Source organism: Zeus faber, assembly GCF_960531495.2.
Source record: "Zeus faber genome assembly, chromosome: 14".
Taxonomy (NCBI): domain Eukaryota; kingdom Metazoa; phylum Chordata; class Actinopteri; order Zeiformes; family Zeidae; genus Zeus; species Zeus faber.
In genome coordinates, this window is record NC_137200.1 from 1,985,016 (window position 1) to 2,009,030 (window position 24,015).

The 24,015-nt window shown below is 39.7% G+C and overlaps 1 protein-coding gene across 1 annotated transcript; it reads right to left on the minus strand.

Annotated features, from left to right (window-relative positions):
* Positions 1-14,148: 14,148 nt before the first annotated feature.
* mpzl2b (myelin protein zero-like 2b) lies at positions 14,149-18,794 on the minus strand (the record flags this gene model as incomplete). The annotated part of the gene is given in 6 exon segments (XM_080013974.1): positions 14,149-14,319; position 14,323; positions 15,295-15,463; positions 16,076-16,286; positions 16,721-16,890; positions 18,627-18,794. Coding segments are annotated over 6 exon segments (777 nt in total). The 5' UTR covers positions 18,682-18,794.
* Positions 18,795-24,015: the final 5,221 nt, after the last annotated feature.

The following is a 24,015-nucleotide window of genomic DNA, read 5'->3' on the forward strand; positions in this document are numbered from 1 at the left end:
GTGGGGTGATATCAAGGGAAACCTGTCCTATGTGGACAAAAAATATATACAGTATATATCTAGTCAAGTTTGTAATGATTCAATGAAATGATGTGAGAGAAAAATGCATACCATCAACTATTTTAAATGAGGACAAAGGCCTCTACAGTTGGGGGACGCAGACTTGTAAGGAACCTCTGACCCAAGCCACACACTCTGTTGTTGTATAAAGCCCTCTTGATCAGAAATAAGATTAGACTGGTCTGAACACTCCTTTGAAGCAGTACTGAACAGTTCTCTTTATTCTGCAAAATAACTAATCTTGAATATTCTCAGTTTTGTTTTCTTGTAGTGGGCAGATTAACCTCACCGATCATTGCAGAGAATTTCTTCCACAGTTTTGGGTTGTCGGCAGGATCTCTGCTTGCCTCTGTTGGATCTCTTCATGCCCAGGTTGTGTGCACAACGGTAGGCAGGAATCGACCGTAAAGACATCCGAGAAGGAATCATCTGGACATGACTGGCAGATCCAGCAGAGAGCAACACGAGATCTTGGAAAATTAAGGTGGGGACTAACTGAGATATTGTACCGATCAGAGAAGATCGAAGGAAAAGCTATTGTGTAAGAAGTAGCTCTGAGTGAAACTTCTTTGTTAACTCAGAAATCCCTCCCCCCCCACATAGAGGTATGGCCTGTTTGCGTGCGGCGCAACTAGGACGGGGTAGTGGATAACCGGTCTGGAGGACCGCAAAAGTGGCCGATACGTATCGATCAAGAGGATCATGGGTTTTTGTTTGTTTATCTTTATTTTTTTATATATATTTTTTTATTCAATAATAACTCAACATTATTGAATACATAATATTATAGAGTATTGATGATTCCTCCTAGCAGAAGCGCTGAGGGAAGGTGAGAAACTTCTGGTGTTGTAGAAATACAATAAAATTAATTAATAAATAGAGTAAAATTGATTATAAAGAAAAGGGAATCAAAATAAAATCAAAGACAATAATAATAATTGTAATTATTATAACTTTAATTATTGTTTTGTTTATAGTTTACTATTTTGTTTAGATTTCATTTTGGAGGTATTGATAATACAGCTATGCAACTTACTTTCTAACTAGTTTCAGTAAGCTTTAATTAGTTAGGAGAACGCAGTTCAAGGGCCCACTGTGTGACTCTATTTGCAGTATAATACACTTTCACATGAATCCTGTGTGATCAAATTGGTGCCAGGTCGATTGATCACTCTGGAACGTATATGGATGAGATGAGTTCGGAGAGATTCTATCAGTTTCTTGGGTTTTGTTTAGCCTCCTGGCTGATAAAAATCTCAATAAAACAAACAAATGTATAAATGCAAGATAAGCGTGGTATGTGTGCTGTACATAACATGTCAACCTAGTTTCACACATGAGTCCTTGGTGTAAAAGTAGCATTATAATCTGAAATATCTGGTAGGATTGCTAGAAAGGATACCGTAAGGTTTTAAATGAATTAGTACATTTTTTGATTTTTTTAAGTTTTAAGTTTGCCCATGATGCATTTGGGATTCTTTGTTTAGGATGAAACTTGGAGAACAGTGTGTGTAAAAGACATTTTAGTAGGATATTGGTTCAGCAGAGGAAGCTGCAGAACTGTATAATTTAACTAATAGTCAAATGTTGTACAACAGAGAGCTATGCTGTGATAGTATGAATAGATATTGCACAGTTTGAACTGTTGGATTGTGTTTAGAGAGATGATTGCGATAATAGTGTTGTGGTGAGTTGAAGTAGATTTTAAGTTGCTGGAAAGTGTTTTTGGTTCATTAAATGTGACTTTGGTAAAGTTAGGAGTATGGTGAGTTTTTTTGTTTTTTTTAAGAACTATAGTTAGTGCATTGTGCATTGATGGAAAAGCATTCCAAAATTGGTAAAACTAAATTGATCAATATAAATTAAAAAGAAAATTGCTTCCAAAATATGTTTTAAGACATTGCGCAGATATGATGCATAGTAGCAGCAGAAATGAATTAGTTTTTTGGTTTATAAAGAGTTATTCTTTTTTAAATTTGCTTTATTTTTCCCTTTTGTGTTCTTGTGTCAAAGTGATCTGCTGGTTGAGATAAGATGATCCTTTCCCACAGTGGGATCGTCTGCAGTGTTACAGCAGTAACAAATTGAATGGTACAAAGCATTAATAAATTGGTACTTCTAAATCAAAGGATATGATAAATAACTATATAGTATAGATTGAACACTATACATTAAATCATGATATTGCATGAGTGAATCGTTAGTTTTGGTGTGATATACAACTGTGTTTGTATGTTTCAAATCTCTTTACTCTTTGCAACCCATCTATTCAGTATTTTATTTCCGCAGTTTTAAGCAGGAATCCACTGACTGCAGTTTTGAACAGTGTAGATGTGACTGTGTCTGATTGCGAAGACTTGGAGGACTGACAAAGAAATCAGATCAAAGAGAATTGCTCTACAATTGAGTAAGGCCATAACATGTCCAGCATTCAAAGGTCCTTGTAAATGATTGATGTTATTACTATTTGTATTTAACTGATTTGAAAATTTGATTATTTAATAGGCTCAATTGGAATTATTTTGAGATGATATGCATGCACGTATGTAAATGAAGAGACCTTGATTGAATTTAGCTCTATATCCAATATTGAGCTCAATCGTTAAAATTGATAAAAGCATCAGATATTATAGAGTGCATTATAGAACCAGATTCTAATTCTTGATTAGTTCTTATTTTAATATGACATTCTAGTTGTCTAGTCTAGTTGTTGAAACAATCTTCAGAGTTAGGGATTACTGTGTTAACACTCAGTTAACACACTGTTGTCAGAGCACCCTAGAGTGATTATCTCTATGACACTGCTTCTTACAGTGGCAGACCTTTCCTTTCATCTTATGATAATGTCTCAGAACAATACATTAAGCACCTTAGGGTTTTTTCACACAAGCCCAAAAGCCTGATATCTGATGAGAGACTTGCCTACTCCTGCATTTCCGAGGAGGTCTGTGAAAACCTTGTATACGAGATCCAGTTTAGCCAAGATCAGGCTGAATAACTTGGGACATTTTCTGAACAATGAAAACGCTTCTGTTATGGAAATTCAATGCAAGCGTTGACTCCTGCTGATCCTTCCCTCCACCAACGAACATGAAGTGTTTGGCCTCCAAGTACAGCAGACGCACAATTGGAAAATATGTTGTGCACAGTTGAGGAGCCTTCTAAACTGTGCTCCTTTGGACTTGGATTCGATGATGTCACTGCATCAGACAAGATGAAACTGAATGACTGCAATTGGAATTTCTTCTCCAACTGAGAGCTGTTGAATGACTGACCACCTGAAGTCCTGCTGGAAATGATATCTGTGTGATTACCATAAGGACTGCTTCTGTGTTTTCTCAGCCATTGTTTTATCAATCTGTCTATCCTGATAGTACACAGATTATTTCATGTTCTCTAAGAAAAAATACATTCTAGTAAAAATATTGCCAAATTTAAATTAAATAATTTTCCTAAATTTTAGGAAAAGGTTTTGAATGGTTTGTAAATTCAATAATTAAGTAGAAACAGAATTAGGCACAGATTATAGATGAAAGTGATTGTTTCATTAAATCGACAGATATGTTATTAATAGCCCTTCTAGGTTTTAGATGGTCTCAATTTGAATGCTGGCTATGTTATTGTCATTATACATATATATTTGTTTTAAAAAGGTGTTAACTTGATTGGAATGCCAAATAACCTCTCGATTTTTCTCTAATCAGACTCAAAATGATGGAACTTATAGTTGAATACTCCTTGTCCAAAAGGTAAGACTAGCAGTTCAAAACTTAGCACATAATGTATGTCATTTTTAGGAGTTGAGCAATGTAAATAGACCATGAGATAATCAATAGTTGATCAAATGTTATTTATCAACACCAGTTAGGCTCCTATTTGATTGATAACGTTAGGGTTCTATTAGATTGGTGACTGCTGACATATGAGGCTTATTGTTTGCAGTTATTAATTGTACTTTTAAGGGTATAAGTAAGAATTATACAAACAAATAAACAAACAAACAAATAAATAAATAAATTAGGAATATAGTATTGAGCGCTATATTTTAAAATGTTTTAGTATGTGAATCACATTTTTCCTAACCCTCTCTGGTTGCTTAACTCGTTGTTGAAGTTATGTGGAGCCTCCGGTAATGTTTTCTTCTGCCACATTACGGAAATTTATTTTGACTGATTTTGAATTTATCAGTGGCAGCACACTTATTAGAATATTGTAGTTAATTGATCTGCTTGTGTCGTAGATACACAGGAATCGCTAAAATACTTAGAACAAGATGTTTACAGTTTCTTTTTTTTCCTTTATAACTCCAGCCAGCACAAAAGAACGCTAATTATTTGAGTCATGACATTTTATTTTATTTAAATTTTGTCTCCTCAGGGTCGCACCCTGGCATGGCCTTTCTTGGCTGTTGTGGTTATTGTCGTTTTTGGATCATGGAACGAGGCAATGCTTGCCAAGCCATTACACGGTAGAACCTTTTGTTGTTTTTCGACCATGTTTTTTGCACCAGCTCCATGTTGGGTTTGCTGGATTACTTTAACTGTGGATGAATAAGATGGTTTAATGTAAGCTGTGTTGTTGCAATCTTATGGAAATGAATTATGTCTTGTTGCATACTATGCTCGGAAACTCGGTGCCAGGGTCATTGGGTTGATTACTATGTAGCCTTTATCTTGCTACGAAGCAAACCGGTTCATTTCTCTCAGACATCACCTCTCCATCATCAACATGTGCAACTTCCACTTTGCTTACTCCAACTTCTCTTCTTCACTCTTATGGAGATTCACATGATTGCTTGACAGCGATAGACCTTGTGGCTTCGCCCCGCCCAGATCTTGCGACTGAAGTTCTTGAAAAGTTCAACTACAATGATTTAAACTCATGAGTACAAAAAAGGAGGGTTTTTGTTTGATTTGTTTGTCATCTGTTTTTGTATAAAACAGTGTGTGTCTATCTTTGTACAACCGGTTGTGTTTGTGTTTCTATCTTTGGTAAACAGTTTTTTGTTTTTATTTTGATTGCCTGAATATGTACAGGCAACTGTGATATGGTGTGGTGTAGCTGATTGATAAGACATACAGAACATATGTTTAATGTTGTGATGTCATAACCTCTCCATTTTGATCTTCCTATTTGTGTTTGTGTGTGTTTGTGTTTACACAAACACACACACATTTGTGTTTGTGTGTTTACATTATTGTACTTGACCCCATCTCTATAGGAAATGTTGGAGCCAATGCAGCCAACAAAGCCGCTGTACCCAATTTTTGCTCTGTCTAATGATGGTTGTCTCCTCCACAGACGAGGACACAGGCTCACTAACTTTGTTTTTTCCTTTACTCAAAGGTATCCTGCACTAAATTATTGGAGTGGCAGAGCCGCTTGGTACAGTATGTACTGAGCTGGATCTTTCCCACAACTTTTTTCATTGTTTTACTTGTTTGACATCAGGTAGGTACCATTTGTCAAAAAGGAGGGATATAGTTAGAGAATTAAGTAAACATAATGATTGTGCTAAGAACAATGCAGGAACCTCATGATGGACTTATCAAGCTGACGCTTTGTCATGATTAAAATATTGTTTGGTGAAAATTGACATGTTTTTCAGAATGGAATCCCAGTAAGGGTAAGCTCTACTGAGTTTTCATTCCTGTCATTAGTGATGATGGGAATGCAAGGATGATCACATGGTGCGACATGACTGTCCCAGCATGAATTGCTGACCAGGAGACCAATGCGGTTAAGTCTGTCTTCTGTCGACAAAAGCCACATATGAATTACATCCCTTAAACCACTAGTGATCAGATTGTCCAGTTTAGTATTTATCATTGTTAGATTTACTTTATTAATGTATTGTGTCGATGGGATTATGTTCAGGCAACATTCAAGAAATGAGTTCTAGGAAAATTTGAAAAGCGTTAATTTGATAAGCATAATTTACACACTGTCGGTTGTTTTGTAGCCTAATCTAGATTCTATGGACATTGTCTCCTACACATTAGACATTGTGATTACACTAGGGTGCATACTTAAACTTTTGTGCTGAGTCTGTAGTCGGTTATTCAACATAACTGTTTGGGAAATTACAGAATTATTCCACGTACCCTATTTTACATTTATGGACCTAGACCAAACAATGTTGTAAAAATGTGTATCTCTTACCCAAGTGTTTACGTCTATGTGCCCAGGTCAAAGCAGCCCTACCCATCCCAATCGAAGGACGACTACACCACCTCCGATACCTGGGTAGCGACTGCCGGAGGAAAAGCTGGAACTTCGCCAGATTCCTGGGACTGTTCCAGATCCTCCTCACCACCGCAGTGGCAGTTAAGGTGGCATCCCATTGCAAGAAAGTCTGCAACCTTCCAGAGGACCAGATAAACGACGACAACAACGGAGAACCATCGGACGTGAACTGAGACCACGATCCTTGCGGGATATGTGCTAGTAACCTCGGTCCCGTGAAGGGGATATGCCACTAGAGTATTTCTACTTGAAAAGGATGACGCCCCATCAACAGGAAAAGATTAGACACGCCTGTGTGATCATCTTTCTTTCTATGCCAATTTACATGTATAATCTGACCAAGGCCCATCAAGATGTGCATGTAAGACAGGCATGCCCAAAGTCCGGCCCCTGGGCAAAATCCGGCTCGTGTCTTAATTTCCACCTGCCCGAAGCGTCTGTCATGAAATCAATAATATGTGGCCCGCCAGCACATAAAAAAAAAAGCAATTTTATATTTCACCAGAGGATGGCAATAGACTTGTGGCCGCACTCTCGCCACATGACCTCTCTGTGAACTTTTACCACCGTGGTATATTTTTAGCCCATTTCTAAAATGGCTAAAAAAAAGGAATGTTGACAATGAGGGCCACCGTTTCCAGTGGAAATCGGAGTATATTTTCACTGACATGCGAAACAACTGCGTGTGCTTAATTTGTCAAGAGACTGTGGCTGTTTTCAAGGAATTCAATATTAAGCGGCACAGCGCTCAGTTACTATTTTTTTTGAGAGGAGTGGACAATGAAATTAATGTAAGTGAAGAACTACTTGACCTCCAGAGCCTTAAGGACCAAACGACAGGAATAAATTTGTTTGCTTCTGTTTGTTCCGCCGTAGATGACTTGAAACTACAGTGGAATAATATCACTGGGATTATTACGGACGGCGCACCTGCCATGGTTGGTGAGCAAAGTGGGCTATCGACCCTAGTCTGTAAAAAAGTCAATGAAGAAGGAAGCAAAGCTATAAAACTTCATTGTATTATTCACCAACAAGTTCTATGTGCCAAACACCTGAAATATGATCACGTTATGAAACCAATGATAAAGGCTATTAATTATATTCGCTCCAGAGCCCTGTGTCACCGCCAGTTTTAACAGTTTCTGATCGACATCCACGCTTAATATGGAGATGTTGTGTATCGTAATGACATAAGATGGCTCAGTTGGGGGTCTACACTGCAGCGATTCTACTCTCTCAGAAAGGAAATCGAACAATTCTTGGCACAAAAAAAGACAACCGATCCCAGAACTCTCCAATCCTGTTTGGCTGGCTGATTTTGGATTTCTAGTTGACATAACACGACATCTGAACGCACTGAACACGAGCCTTCAGGGGGAAAATGTAGTGGTAAGCCAGTTGTATTCACACATCAAAGCTTTTGGAACAAAGCTGCTACTTTTCCAAAGGCACCTGTCACAAAAGCAGCCCAATACCACACATTTCCCATCGCTGCAGGAAATAATGACCAGTTTTCCAGCAAACAATATCACTGCGCAAATGAGTAGGTATGCAGCAATCATCTCATCTCTGGCTGAGGAGTTTCAACAGTGTTTCAGGGATTTTGCAGCTATTGAAAAGGAGATCACACTTTTTTCCTCTCCTTTTTCCGTGGATCCTAATGACGCTCCAGCCCACCTGCAGCTGGAGCTTATTGAGTTGCAGTGTGACGCAGAGTGTCAGAGTCAGCACCAGCAACTCCCTCTTGTAAACTTTTACCGCCAGCTGGACAAAGACAGGTTCCAAAAGATTTGAACATTTGCTAAGAAAATGCTGAGCTTGTTTGGCTCTACATACTTGTGCGAGAAGACGCTCTCAGTTATGAACATTAACAAGAACCGCATGATGACAAGACTAAGTGACTCTCACCTGCGTGACATCTTGCGCATCAAAACCACTGTTTTTGAGCCAGACCTGCCCTGTTTACTGCAGTCGAGATCTCAGTAGCACCCTTCACATTAATGTAGGTCAATTATTCTTTGTATTCTTCTGAGGAGAATAAATACTAAAGTCTCAGTGAATTAATTTTTTGTGATGATCAAAACCACAGTTTTGTCAAATTTCAGTCATTTAATTTGACTATACTATCCTTTGTCAAAATGCACTTTGATGTGATTTGTTAAAACAAAATCAATAAAAACATGTTTCTAAAAAAATTCGGAGTCAGATTTCATAAAATAGTTCATTTGCATTTAATTTATTATTATTTTAACCTTTATCTATCCTGATAAGGTAATTGACAACAGATTCGAATTGCAATGTCAACCTAGCTGCAGACTGCAGAGTAAAACAAAGCAAAATAAAAGCAAATACAAATAAACACGTATACAACAAACTGTACAAAGTGATATAGTTACATATTTACATGTTAATTTACAATGGTAATGGTTCAAAGAATGTCAGGCTGAATGGTCGGCCCGCTTACATTTTCACCTCACCAAATCTGGCCCTCTTTGCAAAAAGTTTGGACACCCCTGATGTAAGACGATCAGGAACATATACACTACTCACAAAAGTTAGGGATATTCGGCTTTCAGGCGAAATTTCAGGATGAACCTAAAATACACTATAACATTTACAGGTGAACTTAATTTGAGGTTCTCTCAACTTTTGAACCCCAGAACCTTAATGACCTGAGGGCCACCTTCCCTACTTTCATGATATATTACTGTAGCGTGAACTTTTTACATTTTCCATAAATTACACCTGAAAACCAAATATCCCTAACTTTTTGTGAGTAGTGTATGTCCGTGACATCGGTTCCAGCTGAGTATAGGATTGTAGGTGGAGCAGAACATTTTACGTCTATATTAGCGCCGTGGGTACATCTACAGCTTGGCACAAAAAAGACAACCGATCCCAGAACTCTCCGATCCTGTTTGGCTGGCTGATTTTGGATTTCTAGTTGACATAACACGACATCTGAACGCGCTGAACACGTACATGAACTTAATTTGAGGTTCTCTCAACTTTTGAATGCACATGTCCAACTGTTCAATGTTTCAGTACTTTTTGCACAACGTGCTGTTCTCTAACAAGGAGCTGAACGGCAAAATTCACAACAGGTGTTTGATCCATGAATCGACCAATAAATTAGTGGTTCAATTAGAATTGGTATTTAAACAGTCCTCTTCATCATGCTGTTCACATTTTGACATCATGAGACCAAAACAACACCTAACAATTGATCAACAGGACCTCGCCATTGCGAGGCTTCAAACAGGATGCTCTCAGAGGGAAGTGGCCACTGAGCTTAGAGTGTCACAGAGTTTTATCAGCAGGTTGCAACAGAGATACAGAGACTGGAAGAGTCACAGAAAGGCATAGAAGTGGACGTCCTTTGGCCACATCCCACACTGATGACCGCTTCATTGTGAACAGTGCCCTGCGGAACCGGATGATGAATGCCACTCAACTCCAGGTACATTTAAGGGAGGTGAGAGGCACCAAGTGTCACGTCAGACCATTTGAAACTGTTTACAGGGTGGTCTGCGTGTTAGACGACCTGCAAGGGTACCTGACCACACCACCAGGCACAGGCATCATCGTCTTGCATGGGCCAGGGAGCATTTACGCTGGACGAGGGACCAGTGGGCCTCAGTGCTGTTCTCTGATGAAAGTCGATTCACGTTGAGCAGAAATGATGGCCGTCAACGATGTTGGAGACGTCAAGGAGAGCGCTATGCATCAGCCACTGTTGTCACCAGACGAGCCTTTGGTGGTGGTGGTGTTACAGTGTGGGCAGGTGTGCCCTACACTTTATGAATGGTACAGTGACAAGCCCATACTACCTGAAAAACATCATGCTCCTGCTCATCGAGGTCGCATCATTAGGGAACGGCTGCTGGAGACTGGGGTACCTGAAATGGAGTGGCCTGCACTTTCTCCAGACCTGAATCCCATACAAAACCTATGGGATCAGCTGAGTCGCCGTGTAGAGGCTCGTAACTCTGTACCCCAGAACCTCAATGACCTGAGGGCCACCTTTTCAAGAAGAGTGGGGTGCCATGCCTCAGCAAACAATAAATCGACGTGTGAACAGCATGAGACGTCCTTGTCAAGCTGTAATTGATGCTCAAGGGCACATGACAAGTTATTGAGACATTGACATTTTTTGTTGTGGTATACCCACCATTGTTGGCTTTTGTTTCAATAAATAGTTTGAGATTAGGAAATTACCATTGCATGCTTCTACTTAAATTCCCTACTTTCATGATATAATATCACTGTAGCGTGAACCTTTTACATTTTCCATAAATTTCACCTGAAAACCAAATATCCCTAACTTTTTGTGAGTAGTGTATGTCCGTGACATCGGTTCCAGCTGAGTATAGGATTGTAGGTGGAGCAGAACATTTTACGTCTATATTAGCGCCGTAGGTACATCTACAGCTTTTAAGTGACTAAATATCATGCATTATAAGTTGTTAATGTTCATTAATACAACTATCCTAGCAGAAGAAGCTAGAAACAAGAATTAACTTCGATCCGTTGAATGGTTCTCCAGAATCGCATGTTACTAGACATAATGAGTGCGGCTCAAGGAAGTGTATGTGCTATGATAGGTGAGTCGTGCTGTACATCAGAATCAGAATACATATATTTCTGCCAATGATGTAGAATCAGGAAATTTGTTTTTAGCCATACAAGCTATGAAAGAGTTACGTGATGATCTTTTCGTAAGATGATTACGAATATGGTGACGGGTTAGTTTGTCTCCATACCACTAGATGAGTGGAAACCACCTTTTAATAACGAATGAGACGCTGAGATGCTGAAATATGGAGATGTTTGTCTTATCATGTTTATCGTTACTTATAGGATGTGTTAGTTATTAAGTGCACAATTCATTTTGCTGTTGTCATTATTAAGTGATAACCATTGATTAATTTGCATAGAATTATGTATTAGTGGAATCTATATGTTTGTTTTGTTTATTTCATTATGTGATTCATGATTATTTTCTTTTTGTGTTTTCTAGTTAGAATTGTAATATGGCCACACAGGATTTTTCCTCTGTATGACCAGGGGTTCTTGTCCTGTGCGTTGTCATAGTATAGTAGATAACCCTCACTGGTCTTTTACCTGGTCTTTTACCTTTCTCCAGCCAAATGTGAGAAGAGAGGTTTGGCCAATTTGAGGTGGAGATATCCTTGAATTATATCTGGAATGTGGTGATGAGTTCATATAGTTCAATTTTACATTTCATTTCACATTTCGTCATTTAGCAGACGCTTTTATCCAAAGCGACTTACAATTATTCAAACACCGACGGACGCAGCCATCAGGAGCAATGAGGGGTTAAGTGTCTTGCTCAAGGACACTACAGCATGCTAGCAGGAGGAGCCTGGGATCGAACCAGCAACCTTTAGATTACTAGACGACCAGCTCTACCTCCACCCTAACCCTAACCCTAACCCGCATTGATTCCAATTTAGATTACATGGAATTTTCGGCATTATTGCAATTTTCCTTATGGTGTTGTTCCAGAAGAAACAAGAGGAGGAAATGTGAGAGGAAAAATGCATACGATCAACTATTTTAAATGAGGACAAAGGCCTCTACCTCCAGAGGTGGGTTTTAAAACATTTGTCTCCGTTTCCCCAGGAACCCCCCAGAGTTTATGTAAAGAGAAATGTTTTTTCTCCCTACAATGTCAATTCTAACATGAAAGAATCAGATCACATTTGGCCCTGTTTACCTTCTATGGAAATGAAGAAACTCAACAGGGGAGCCTAAAGGTGCAATGTCGTGCAAGCCCCGTCTGCCAGGTCAAGTTTGCAAGTACCTGTGAATTTCACTGTCTGAGGGTAGCACCCAAGGAAACAGTTGGGGGACGCAGACTTGGAAGGAACCTCTGACTCAAGCCACACCCTCTGTTGTTGTATAAAGCCCTCTTGATCAGAAATAAGATTAGACTGGTCTGAACACTGCTTTGGAGCAGTACTGAACCTTTCTCTTTATTCTGCAGAATAAATAATCTTGAATATTCTCAGTTTTGTTTTCTTGTAGCGGGCAGATTAACCTCACCGATGATTGCAGAAGAATTTCTTCCACAATGATCATTTGAAAAACCTTTTGAGGAGGTTAACTATGCATATCTCACAATTTTGAGGTGACTTTTACAGCACTGAAACAGTATTCATTGAAATGTAATTCAAGGTTTAAATTCTGTTTTACATTTTATGTAAGTACCATTTTATTTTATGATGTGTTGTTTTTACCTGTGCTTCCTTTTCTTACTCTTACTTTAAATTAACACTATTTGTTGTTGACTAATTTTCGGTTATTTACCTCTGACCGTTTAACTTGGTTTGGTCCTTTTGATGAGAAACTAAAAATTGTTCTGGAATGATGACAAAGATAGTGTTTGTGGAACCACCAGATGGTGGCATTTCTTCCTGGTAGTGAGAACAACCAGGAAGTTGGTGTCATTTTCTGCCATTTCTCTTTAACCTTTATACTACTAGGAGCTGCCTGCGGCTGACATACAGTCAAACTCCCCCACCCTGATTTATTTAGAAACTCTTTGTTTCAATCTTGCTGTCTTTCCATATTATACCCTCTACTTGTATATTTGCTTTTTATATTTAATGACTCTTTATTTTAAAAAAGTGCTCTGTCGATGAAAAAAACAATCATGGAAAAGTTTCAAAACTAGGTTCATAAAAGACAATGCTTATATGAAGAAAAAACAACAAAAAAAAAAACGAAAACAAACACCGTACTCTAGAGCGCTCTATATACAAGGCTGAGTCCTAACCACAGTGGCACGGGCTAAATTCTGGCACGAGGCCATTTGCTGCATGTCATCCCCTCACTCTGTACCCTGCCTTCCCTTTCTCCCCGTAATGTCACTATCAAGTGAAGCATGAAAATGCCCAAAAACCCAATTAAAAAGGCAGTTCTGTGTAATATTACATTTCCGGTAAACACCATGTTGATAGACTGCTTCCTGCTCAGAGCATTAAAAGCAAACTGCAAGCATCATCACACAGTATTACTAGGGAGGGAGGGAGGGAGGGATGGATGGATGGAGGGATGGAGGGATGGAGGGATGGATGGATGCATGCATGCATACATACTACGGGATTACATATAACACCCCTTACAAAAATAGATGGCAGTTCTGTATGTACAATTTAGCTGTATCCGTGGCATCCTTTAAAACTCTTTGATCTATTCCAACATTTTGGATCTTCAGCAACAGAATCCACTCAACACATCAATTAAGCAGAAGGACGCAAAATCTTCCTTCCTTACCAGAGACTCAGCTGCAACAACCATAAAGCTATAAAAATGTTAGCATTTGCATAAAATATAAAATGCAGCAGATAACAATAACTATGAAATTGTGATTAGGGCAGCAAGAATTGATTATTCTTACAATCGATTAATCTAATCGGTTATCTGGTTAATCTATGCAAAATTTTGGCCATAAAATGACAGTAAAACAAGGTTTAATTATGGTTAATGCTTAAGTTAAAACAAAGATCTTGATATCGATCTTTATGATTAAAATAATAACCTTATAATAAACTCAACCACCTCAACCATGTCTATGTTCCATATTACAACATGGTTGAGGTGGTTAAGTTCTAAATCTAATTTTTTTTACTAATTTCACCTAATTGATTAATCAGTTATTTGATGAAAAGTTTCACCCCTAATCAAGATTGACTTAGATGCAATCTGACTGAAATCTGTTTTGCTATTGTTTTTTTATTTAGACACGTTTAGAAACTGGCAATGTGGCTAACTGTTATAGTGGGAAAGACATCGATTAAATGAAATGGACCTGGCTTAATCGTCATCATCATCGCCACCATCGTCGTCATCGTCGTCATCATCATCATCGTCACCTTCTTCCTCCTCACTCTCTTCGTCATCCCCACTGCTAGGCTCAGATTCTTCATCTGAACTCTCAGCTTCTATTGCCTTCCCCACAGTCTTCAGATGCAGGGCCTCTTCAGGTTAACTAATATGGCCCCAAAAACAAACTCGTGAGATATTGGTAGGTACCCGAACGCATTAAAAGTTGTTCCAACGGTTCCAGAAAACTTTGGATAATACAATACCCAGACTCCTCAGCTCAGAAAGACCCCAACACACCTTCCCTCCAGGGCACCACTAGAATTTATGTATTGTGCAGCTATATTCCGTAGACAAATCCTAATCACAGCGTTATAAAATGAATGAATTTCACTTCAACATAACAGTTTGTGTTTCTCTGGGAGAAGGTCTTGGTGTTAGTTAGTTTTGTCGTATTCACACTTGGAAACATTAATTTCACATTTCAGGTTATGCTTAGATGTCTTTTGTATCTATTGTTTGGATGTTGTTTTTTCTAAAAAAAAAAAGTTAGTATTTGCCCATAAAACGTTTACACCAAGCACTTATCCTTCTGAATTGACCTCACACAATTCACCATAGTATTATAAATACTACATTGAAATCGATTGCCATTTGATGAAAAACCAAACTTTATGATGAGTTAGTCAAATATTAAAAAAATGCTCTTGATCGTTTTGTTTCTCAAATGATAAATAATCAAACTTTTGATACTACTGTGAACTGACTGAACAATCATTGGACAAGCAGAACATTTGTTAGTATATTCCCTTCAGCACTTCCACATCAGGCTAAAATAAAAAAATAAAAACAATGAATAAAATGAAGTGAACACCACTTCAATGAAATGGAAAAATAGAATAAAATATATTTTCTGACTATAAAAACAAGGCAAAAAAAGAGGGTGTTCTGTGTTCCCCCCCAAACTATGAAATATTTAAGAGGTTCACGCACAGGTGAAGCGCACCAGCACTGGATTTTAAGAGCGAACACCCATTTCAACCTTTGTTAGTATTTCCCCGACCGAAAACAGACGCTGCAAAGTCACGTTCCTCTGCCGGCTCCAGACAATTTCATCAGCGGCTGCAGAGCCTTCACCACACTGTGGGATCCTTCCTTTCCTTCTCCCGCATGTCCATCTCAACATCGGCCTCGGAGCGCCGCCTCTGAAGGAACTTTGCGAGCATGGTGGCACCCACCAGCAGCAGGATAACACCGCTGGCTCCGCCCACTGCCGCCGCTAGGATGGCGATCTCCGAGAGGGAAACTGTGAGACGTGCCACCGAAACAGTAAGGGTGAGGCGGATGCTTCTCCGTTGTAGAACACGACTCTCAATATGAAATGACAAAATGTACTAACAGGGTACATTCTGGCATTACAAAATTAAATTCAAAAGACCTAAGTAATTTTTTTTTTTTTTTAAAGCACAATTTTTTCATTTTCAAGGAATATAATCAATTTTCCATGTGATCTAATGAGATGCATTATAATCCTAGTCTCATTGTCTATTATTTATATAAGTATATATCTATTAATCTATCTATTATTAATATTATGTTATCTACTATTAAAAGTTTCTATTTCCATGCATGCTGGATTAAATTTACATTTCATAATTACATAATCGATGTCATAAAAGCAATTCTGGATATCTTTTAATATGTTACGATTTGAGTGACAAAACCTGGGGGAATATCACAGGTTTTCAAGGATAACATGTTTTCCAAGAACCTTTCCGCACTTCACCACAAAAGGGGCTATTTTCAAAGGGATTTCAGTACTTACATTTCTGAGGACGGAATTCAAGCACTTCAAGCACCTCAAGGACCTGGTAAGAACCTTGTTTTTTTACACGACGATGTCAAACAGCAGACTCACCTTTTTCGCCAACCTTGAGGATGATCTCCCCGTTGTTGCCTTGCACGTCGGGCGGGTTGCGCACCTGGCAGATGTATGTGCCGTTGAAGGTCGGGACAACCTCCTGCAGGGTAATGGAGGCGTCTCCTCTGAGTATGTCCCCCGACCACACGACGTGGTCTTTAAAACGCCCCGATGTGGGAGGAAAAGGACTGTCGTGGTAGTAAAATACCTGAAGCAACACACACACACACACACACACACACACACACACACACACACACACACACACACACACACACACACACACACACACACACACACACACACACACACACACACACATACACACACATACACATGACCAACGTGCAATCACACAGAATAGCCTAAACCTGGCCTAAAGTTCGTTTGGGGGTCAAACATCATACTTTTTTTTTGACATTGATAGAAAAACATGAAAAATCAAGTTGCATTGATTAAATGTTTGATATTTCCCTCCGCCATATTCTGACGTACCAATACCATACAATATTTTAACTGATACCCCACTATCAGCATCTATCTGGACATCCCAAAAAAATGATGAGTGATTTCTATCTCTTCTGAAACTATTTCACATATTAACAACATTTCATAAACAAAGAAATTATGTTGTTCACACACCGACTCCTCGCGTCCTTCGCTCAGGGGACGGAAGTTCCAGGCCACTGTCACAGTTTGGGTGGATAACGTGTTTCTGGAGGTGAACATGCACTTGAGTCGCACGTCGGTGCCATTCACCACTTCCTTCTCACTGGAGGTGGAAATCTCCAGCCCGCTGACCCGTAGCATCTCTTCAGTCCAACCCAGTGAGAACAAAACACCACTGAATGTTTTTGGGGGGCATTTCATTGAACCGTGCAGAATTATACACCTCTAGTGGGAATGGGAAGCACTTCAAAAAAGAAAAGAAAGGCCTTGACTCTGCTTATTATGAGAACTTTATGGAGAGAAAGAAGCACACGACCCTGCTCACGTCATAGGTGGAGCAGATTAGCAGTCGTGTTGTGGCTTTTTATTCAGTGCACAGTCCACCTTCTCTCCGTTTATCAATCCGCAGTTTGCACTTGGCCTGGCCTGCGTAGAAAACGCTCAAAAGTCCTTGACAGAGTCTTCATACCATGCGTCACTGCCTCGAATCTATCGCTTTCCCTTTTTAATCTCCAGAGAGTGTCTCTGCAAATCCCCTGTATGTATGTACCACTGAGGGGAGCAATATTTGATATCTGTTAACTCAAAAAAGTCAACACAACGTGAAATATTTGACTAAGCCTCCCTGGGGTAAACCTGCTCCTTGTAGCTGTCTGCTCTGATTTTTTTTTTTATCCTATTTTTATTCTTTATTTTTGTTATTATTTTATCAAGTTTTGTTCTTCCTTTATTTTTTCCTGTAGATAATTCCTCAATGAAAGGCACATAATAAATTAGTATAGTATAATAGCAGTATGTATTATCATTATTATTATTATTATTATAAATTTACAGCTGTGCAGTGCAATTCAAATTACAGGGCAAGTCATATTCTGTAACTTAAGTTAAGGAAATGTTTGCCAAAGCCACGACTGGGTCTGTATACTGTATAGAACAGAGCGTATCACGATTAATGCAATATCTCTGGTTAATGTTTGTAGGAAGTCCAGGGAACAGAGGGTCAGCTTGGCAGCAGCTTGCAACATGCACAGAATATAAAACATGTTATTTAAAAAAAGGAATTTAGACTTTTTGGAATCCAGCACAAGGTCAGGCCCTGTGACACTTAACAGGAACAAGACAAGATTATTTTTTCTGGGAGGAGAAGATTTGAAGTACAAGGAAATGCAAAACTCTATATCATGTGGCTGACAACGATGTCACGGCAAGTCAGGTTTAGTTATATTGGTCATATATTATTCCCAGTACAGTCTCAAAGGGCCTCACATTTCACATAGAAATCAAAAGCAACCCCCCCTTCTAAAACTCCCAGAAAAGCCCTCGGGTGGGGTGTGTGTGTGTGCGTTCCTTAATTCTCTCAAAATGTATTAAAATATTTCCTCTTGTGATATGTTGCTGTTGCTTTTATTGTACTTAAGTACATTTTTCAAGTATCTGTACTATCTAGACTTTCGACTTTTATGCCACTACATTTTATCTCTCTCTCTCTCTCTATTATATATTAGAGATCTTATCTATTATAGGCTCTGTTATATCAGGACACTGGACATGGAAAGTGTTTTCACTTTTAATACTTAACAGAAAGGACTTATATACTTGAATTGAGTACATATGGCAATGTGGTACTTTCACTTTGACAAGAATAATTTTGTGTCCCGGTATTTGTACTTCTACTTAAGTAAAAGGGCCTTAGTACTTAACAAAAGGCCTCTGCTGAATAAACACTAAAGTTATAAATAAACACAAGTTTGTTTTGATGGGGAGGCTGTCAACCATTTTTACGGAAAAACATTTTAAATATGTCGATTGGATGTCTTGGCATTAACAGTTGTGTAATTTTGTTTCATCAAGTTCTAATGAACCCAAAGTGAGTTCTCACCTGGCCCGAGGATTCCTCCCAGCAGAGTAAACGCGTGCAGCCATGTTGGATGCATCGGAGAGCTGAGTAGCGCCTACAATGTAGCAGGTGACTTCTTCTACAAACCGCAGCCTACTACATGTACTCCCTTTCAGAACAATTACAAAGGCATCTTATCGAAAATCAATCAACGGCGAGCTGTCCTTAAATCCCATGGAACGGCACTCCCGTCGGCTGTGAGAACCTACCTTCGTCGGGGCTGTCAGTCCGGATGGGCGGATCCCTTCCAGATTAACCTGTTTGGTCAGCCTCAGCCCGAAACGCCCACTTTACTGAGCCAACACTTCCCCATTTAATAATTGGATTGAATCACTCCCCTAGAGTTCAGATGGATTTTTGAATACAATAAATACACAATACTGTAATAAAGCCCCCAAAAACCCTATATATTTACTATTATTATGATTATTAATAATAATCACACATAATACACACAATAATAATAACAACAATAATAATAAACATAATACTAATAATAATAATTATTATTATTATTCATATGATAATAAACACAATAATAGCAATAAACATAATTATAATATTAACAATAATAATAATAATAATAAACATAATAATAATAATAATAATAATAATAATAATAATAATAATAATATTTATTATCCCCCAATAGGTCCCCTATTGTTATTGTTAGGATTTTTATTATACTGTGAAATTTTGGGCCAAAAGTGACATCATGATTCAAGTTTCATCCAAATTGATCCACATATGGAGCAGAAATTAGTGAAAAACTGATTAAATTTGACGAAGATCTCGTGCTTTGTCCTTCACTGACCCGCCAACATTTGAAAACTTAAGACAAATTGGACGCTTTGTGACATTATCATCCAATTTGCTATAAATGTGCAGGTTATGGTTCTAAATGTTTAATCTAGCTACTGGGGGTGCACAAGCCACTGCATCATCAGTGCCGGTCCCGGTTAACAACGACCGCCACTGGTACCGTTAGTCAACAGGGTGCCAGTGGAAATTGTGCTACTGTCGACCGACGAAGAAGAAGAGGGGGAAGGTGTGTCCGGAGACAGCAGGAGAGGAAGAAGGGTAGGAGAGTAGAGTTGAGAGTAGGAACTTTGAACATTGGCACTATGAAGGGTAAAGAGAGAGACACCAGTTGGAAGGGGAGTAAGGCCAGGAGTATCGGAGATGGGTACAAACTGTTCCACCATGGAGCGGATGGCAGGAGAAATGGGGTAGGGATAGTCTTGAAGGAAAAATATGTCAAGAGTGTTTTGGATGTGACGAGCATGTCAGACAGAGTGATGAGCATGAAGCTAGAAATTTATATTATAAATTATTATATTTATAATATAATTTATTTATAATTATTATATTATTTTGTGAGTTGGATGTAGTAGTGGAGAGGGTCCCCAAGGGGGAGAGAGTGGTCGCTGGAGCAGATCTCAATGGGCATGCAGGCGAAGGGGTCAGAGACATAGGTGACAAGAAGGTGATGGGTAGGTATGGTGTCAAGGAGAGGAATGTGGAAGGACAGATGGTGGCGGATTTCACCAAAAGGATGGAATTGGCTGAGGTGAATACGTATTTCAAGAAGAGGGAGGAACACAGAGTGACATACAAGAGTGGAGGAAGGTGCACACAGGTGGACTACATCTTATGCAGGAGGTGCAATCTGAAAGAGATTAGTGACTGCAAAGTGGTGGGAGGGGAGTGTGTTGCTAGGCAGCATCGGATGGCAGTCTGTAGGATGACTCTGGAGGCCAACAAGAGGAAGAGAGTGAAAGAAGAGCCAAAGATAAAATGGTGGAAGTTGAAAAAGGAGTGTTACATGCAATTTAGGGAAGAGGTGAGGCTGGCAATAGGTGGGAATGAACGGTTGACTGGGAAACGACTGCAGAAGTGATGAGGGAGACGGCCAAGAAGGTACATAGCAGTACAAGCTGGTGCGGCGCAAGGCGAAGAGAGAAGTGGCAAAGGAAAAGGCATATGATGAGTTGTATGAGAGGTTGGACAGTAAGGAAGGAGAAAAGGACTTGTACCGATTTGGTAAGACAAAGGGACCAAGCTGGGAAGGATGTACAGCAGGTTCTGTATGATGAAGGATAATGATGGGAATGTGCTGACTAGTGAGGAGAGTGTGTTGCGAAGGTGGAAGGAGTACTTTGAGGAGTTGATGAATGAAGAAAATGAGAGGGAGAGAAGAGTGGATGATGTGGGGATAGTGGATCAAGAAGTGCAGCAAATTAGCAAGGATGAGGCGAGAACAGCATTAAAGAAGATGAAGAGTGGAAAGGCAGTTGGCCCAGATGACATACCTGGGGAAGCATGGAAATGTTTAGGTGAGATGGCAGTGGCGTTCCTAACGAGACTGTTTAACACCATTCTGGAAAGGGCAAGGATGCCAGAGGAATGGAGAAGAAGTGTCCTAGTTGATCAGCCACACCATGAAGCTATGGGAAAGGGTAGTAGAGGCTAGGTTAAGAGGGGTTGTGGGGATCAGTGAGAAGTAGTATGGTTTCATGCCAGAAAAAGAGTACTCCAGATGCAATGTTTGCCTTAAGAATGCTGATGGAAAAGTACAGGGAAGGCCAGGGGCAGTTGCACTGCGTCTTTGTAGATTTAGAGAAAACATATGATAGGGTGCTGAGAGAGGAAGTGTGGAATTGCATGAGGATGTCGGGGGTGGCAGAGAAGTACGTAAGAGTGGTACAGGATATGTATGAGGGCAGTCAGACAGTAGTAAGGTGTACAGCAGGCGTGACGAAACAATCAAAGTGAAGGTGGGATTGCATCAAGGGTCAGCTCTGAGCCCTTTCTTGTTTGCAATGGACAGGTTAACAGATGAAATCAGGCAGGAGTCTCCGTGGACTATGATGCTTGTGGATGACATTGTGATCTGTGGCGAGAGTAGTGAGCAGGTTGAGGAGAGCCTGGAGAAGTGGAGGCATGCATTAGAGAGAAGAGGAATGAAAGTCAGCAGGAGTAAGACAGAATACATGTGCCTGAATGGGAGGGAGGGTGGCGAAAAGCTGAGAATGCAAGGAGTGGAGGTGGAGAAGGTGGATGATTTCAAGTACTTGGGGTTGACTATCCAAAGCAGTGGAGAGTGCAGGAGAGAGGTGAAGAAGAGAGTACAGGCAGGGTGGAGTGGGTGGAGAAGAGTGTCCGGAGTGAAATGTGACAGAAGGGTTCCAGCAAGAGTGAAGGGGAAGGTCTACAGGACAGTAGTGAGAGCAGCTATGTTATACAGTTTAGAGGCGGTGGCACTGACAAAAATGCAGGTGGCTGAACTGGCGGTGGCAGAGTTGAGGATGTTGAGATTTTCAATGGGAGTGACAAGGATGGACATGATTAAGAATGAGTACATTAGAGGGACAGCTCAGGTTGGACAGTTTGGTGAAAAAGTGAAAGGCGAGATTGAGACTGTTTGGACACGTGTGTAGGAGAGATGAGAGTTACATTGGGAGAAGGATGCTGAGGATGGAGCTGCCAGGCAAGAGGAAAAGAGGAAGGCCAAAGAAAAGGTTTATGGATGTGGTGAGGGAGGAAATGCAGGCGGTTGGTGTAAGGGAGGAAGATGCGCAAAACAGAAGGTATTGGAGGTAGATGATCCGCTGTGGTGACCCCTAACTGGAGCAGCCAAAAGAAGAAGAAGAAGAACATGGTTCTAAATGTCAATTTGTGTCATGTCCAGTGTGTGGTGTAGACTCGATCCATAGTGGTTAGAGATTACAAACTAGGCATGATTGTGTGTGTTTACGTACCTTCATACCTGGTTGATGTCTGTAGGACTGTTCGACTGATATTTTATTTTTTTTGTAAATGAAGACATTCCGATATAACCCTGTGATAGATGTGGCGTTTTGGTCCTCCTTACTTCGTGACAGCGGTAAGATAAAAAAATCAATGAGTCCATGACATATTTCATATTCCTGTGACGAATCTGGAAAAAAGTATCCTGAAAATTATATATAAACACGTAAAAATGTCAACCGTTTTCCTGTGTCAGATAATCGTAGCCTATCAGAGAATTTCGACACGAAAAAACATTCATCCACAGAAACTCGTGACCACATCGAGTCGAGTCTATCCCAACTGTGGGAATAAGTGATGCATTTATGTACTAGGAACGCTTCGGAAAACTAGAAGCAATGAAATTGTAATTAGTCACAGAAAGACATCAATGCTTGTCCGATTTCTTGGAACCGTAACCTACCTGAAATTTAATCCACAGAAAAGCGTCACCACTAAAATTACATTACTTAGCTTCGCTACATACGCTTCCATTAATACGTCATTATTGCCTGACACGACACCAAACGTCATCTTCCGTCACTGTGACTACAGATCTTTTCACAAAAAATAAGGTGAGTTATAACAATGACATGGTTTGGTTTGAAGGCAAAAAATAGACAGTTGTTTTAATGAAAATTCATTTAGATGCAGCTTCCTACAGCTAAACGTAATGAAATTAAAAGAGAAACGGATTTAAAAATTGATGAGCCCTTTAATAATAAGCAATTTTTGTATTGCAGTATAGACAAGTAATCTATTTAACTATTTTTTTCAATGATACGTTGTTAGAAAAAATACAATTAAATACAAATTAAAACTAACATTTATTAATTATGTTTTTGAAATCACATGTATTTATCAGGACTGTATAAAATAATTAAAAATTTGGGAGAAAGTTTGGATGTTACAGTAACTACAGGTACTCCTCACTCAACAACCGAGTTCCTTTCCTAGGACCAGGTCGTTAAGCGAATTGGTCGATAAGCGAGGAACCGTGTTATTTCATGCTAAGGGGATGTGGCGATTGCGAACACTAATGTTGTGAATACTGACAGACTGAAGGAATGAGACTGAGCCTTTCTCTGGCGTGCACCTGTGATGCCCAGCAGGCTGTATGCTTTGCAGAGAGACCGAGCTGCAAAGCCTCTACAGCCCACTCAGATTGAAACGCTTGTAATAGTCCAAGATGAGGTCCCTGATTTTGCCTGGGACGAGGCATCCTGGAACCTTCGGAATTCCACCATTCTGTACAGAGGTGTCAATGTATTCATTCTTCAGGAGGAACTCCATCAATTGACAGGATATGATGTGCGAAGAATATCTTCCCCTCAATGCTGACCAGCGAGATTGTCCTAAACTGCTCGATGTTCTTAGCATTCTCCGCCTTGGGAATCCAGACACCTTCTGTGAATCTTGTTGGTCTACCTTTCCCCTCCTCCAGATAACCCTCTCTTGTAGACTTTGTAGGGCACTCCACAGGGGCTGAACTGGCTCTAGCTGCCTTGACGACCTCCTGAGCCTCCTTCAAACTGGGCTCCTTGCTGTTGAAGTCCATGATGGGTCCTGGTGGGTCTATCAA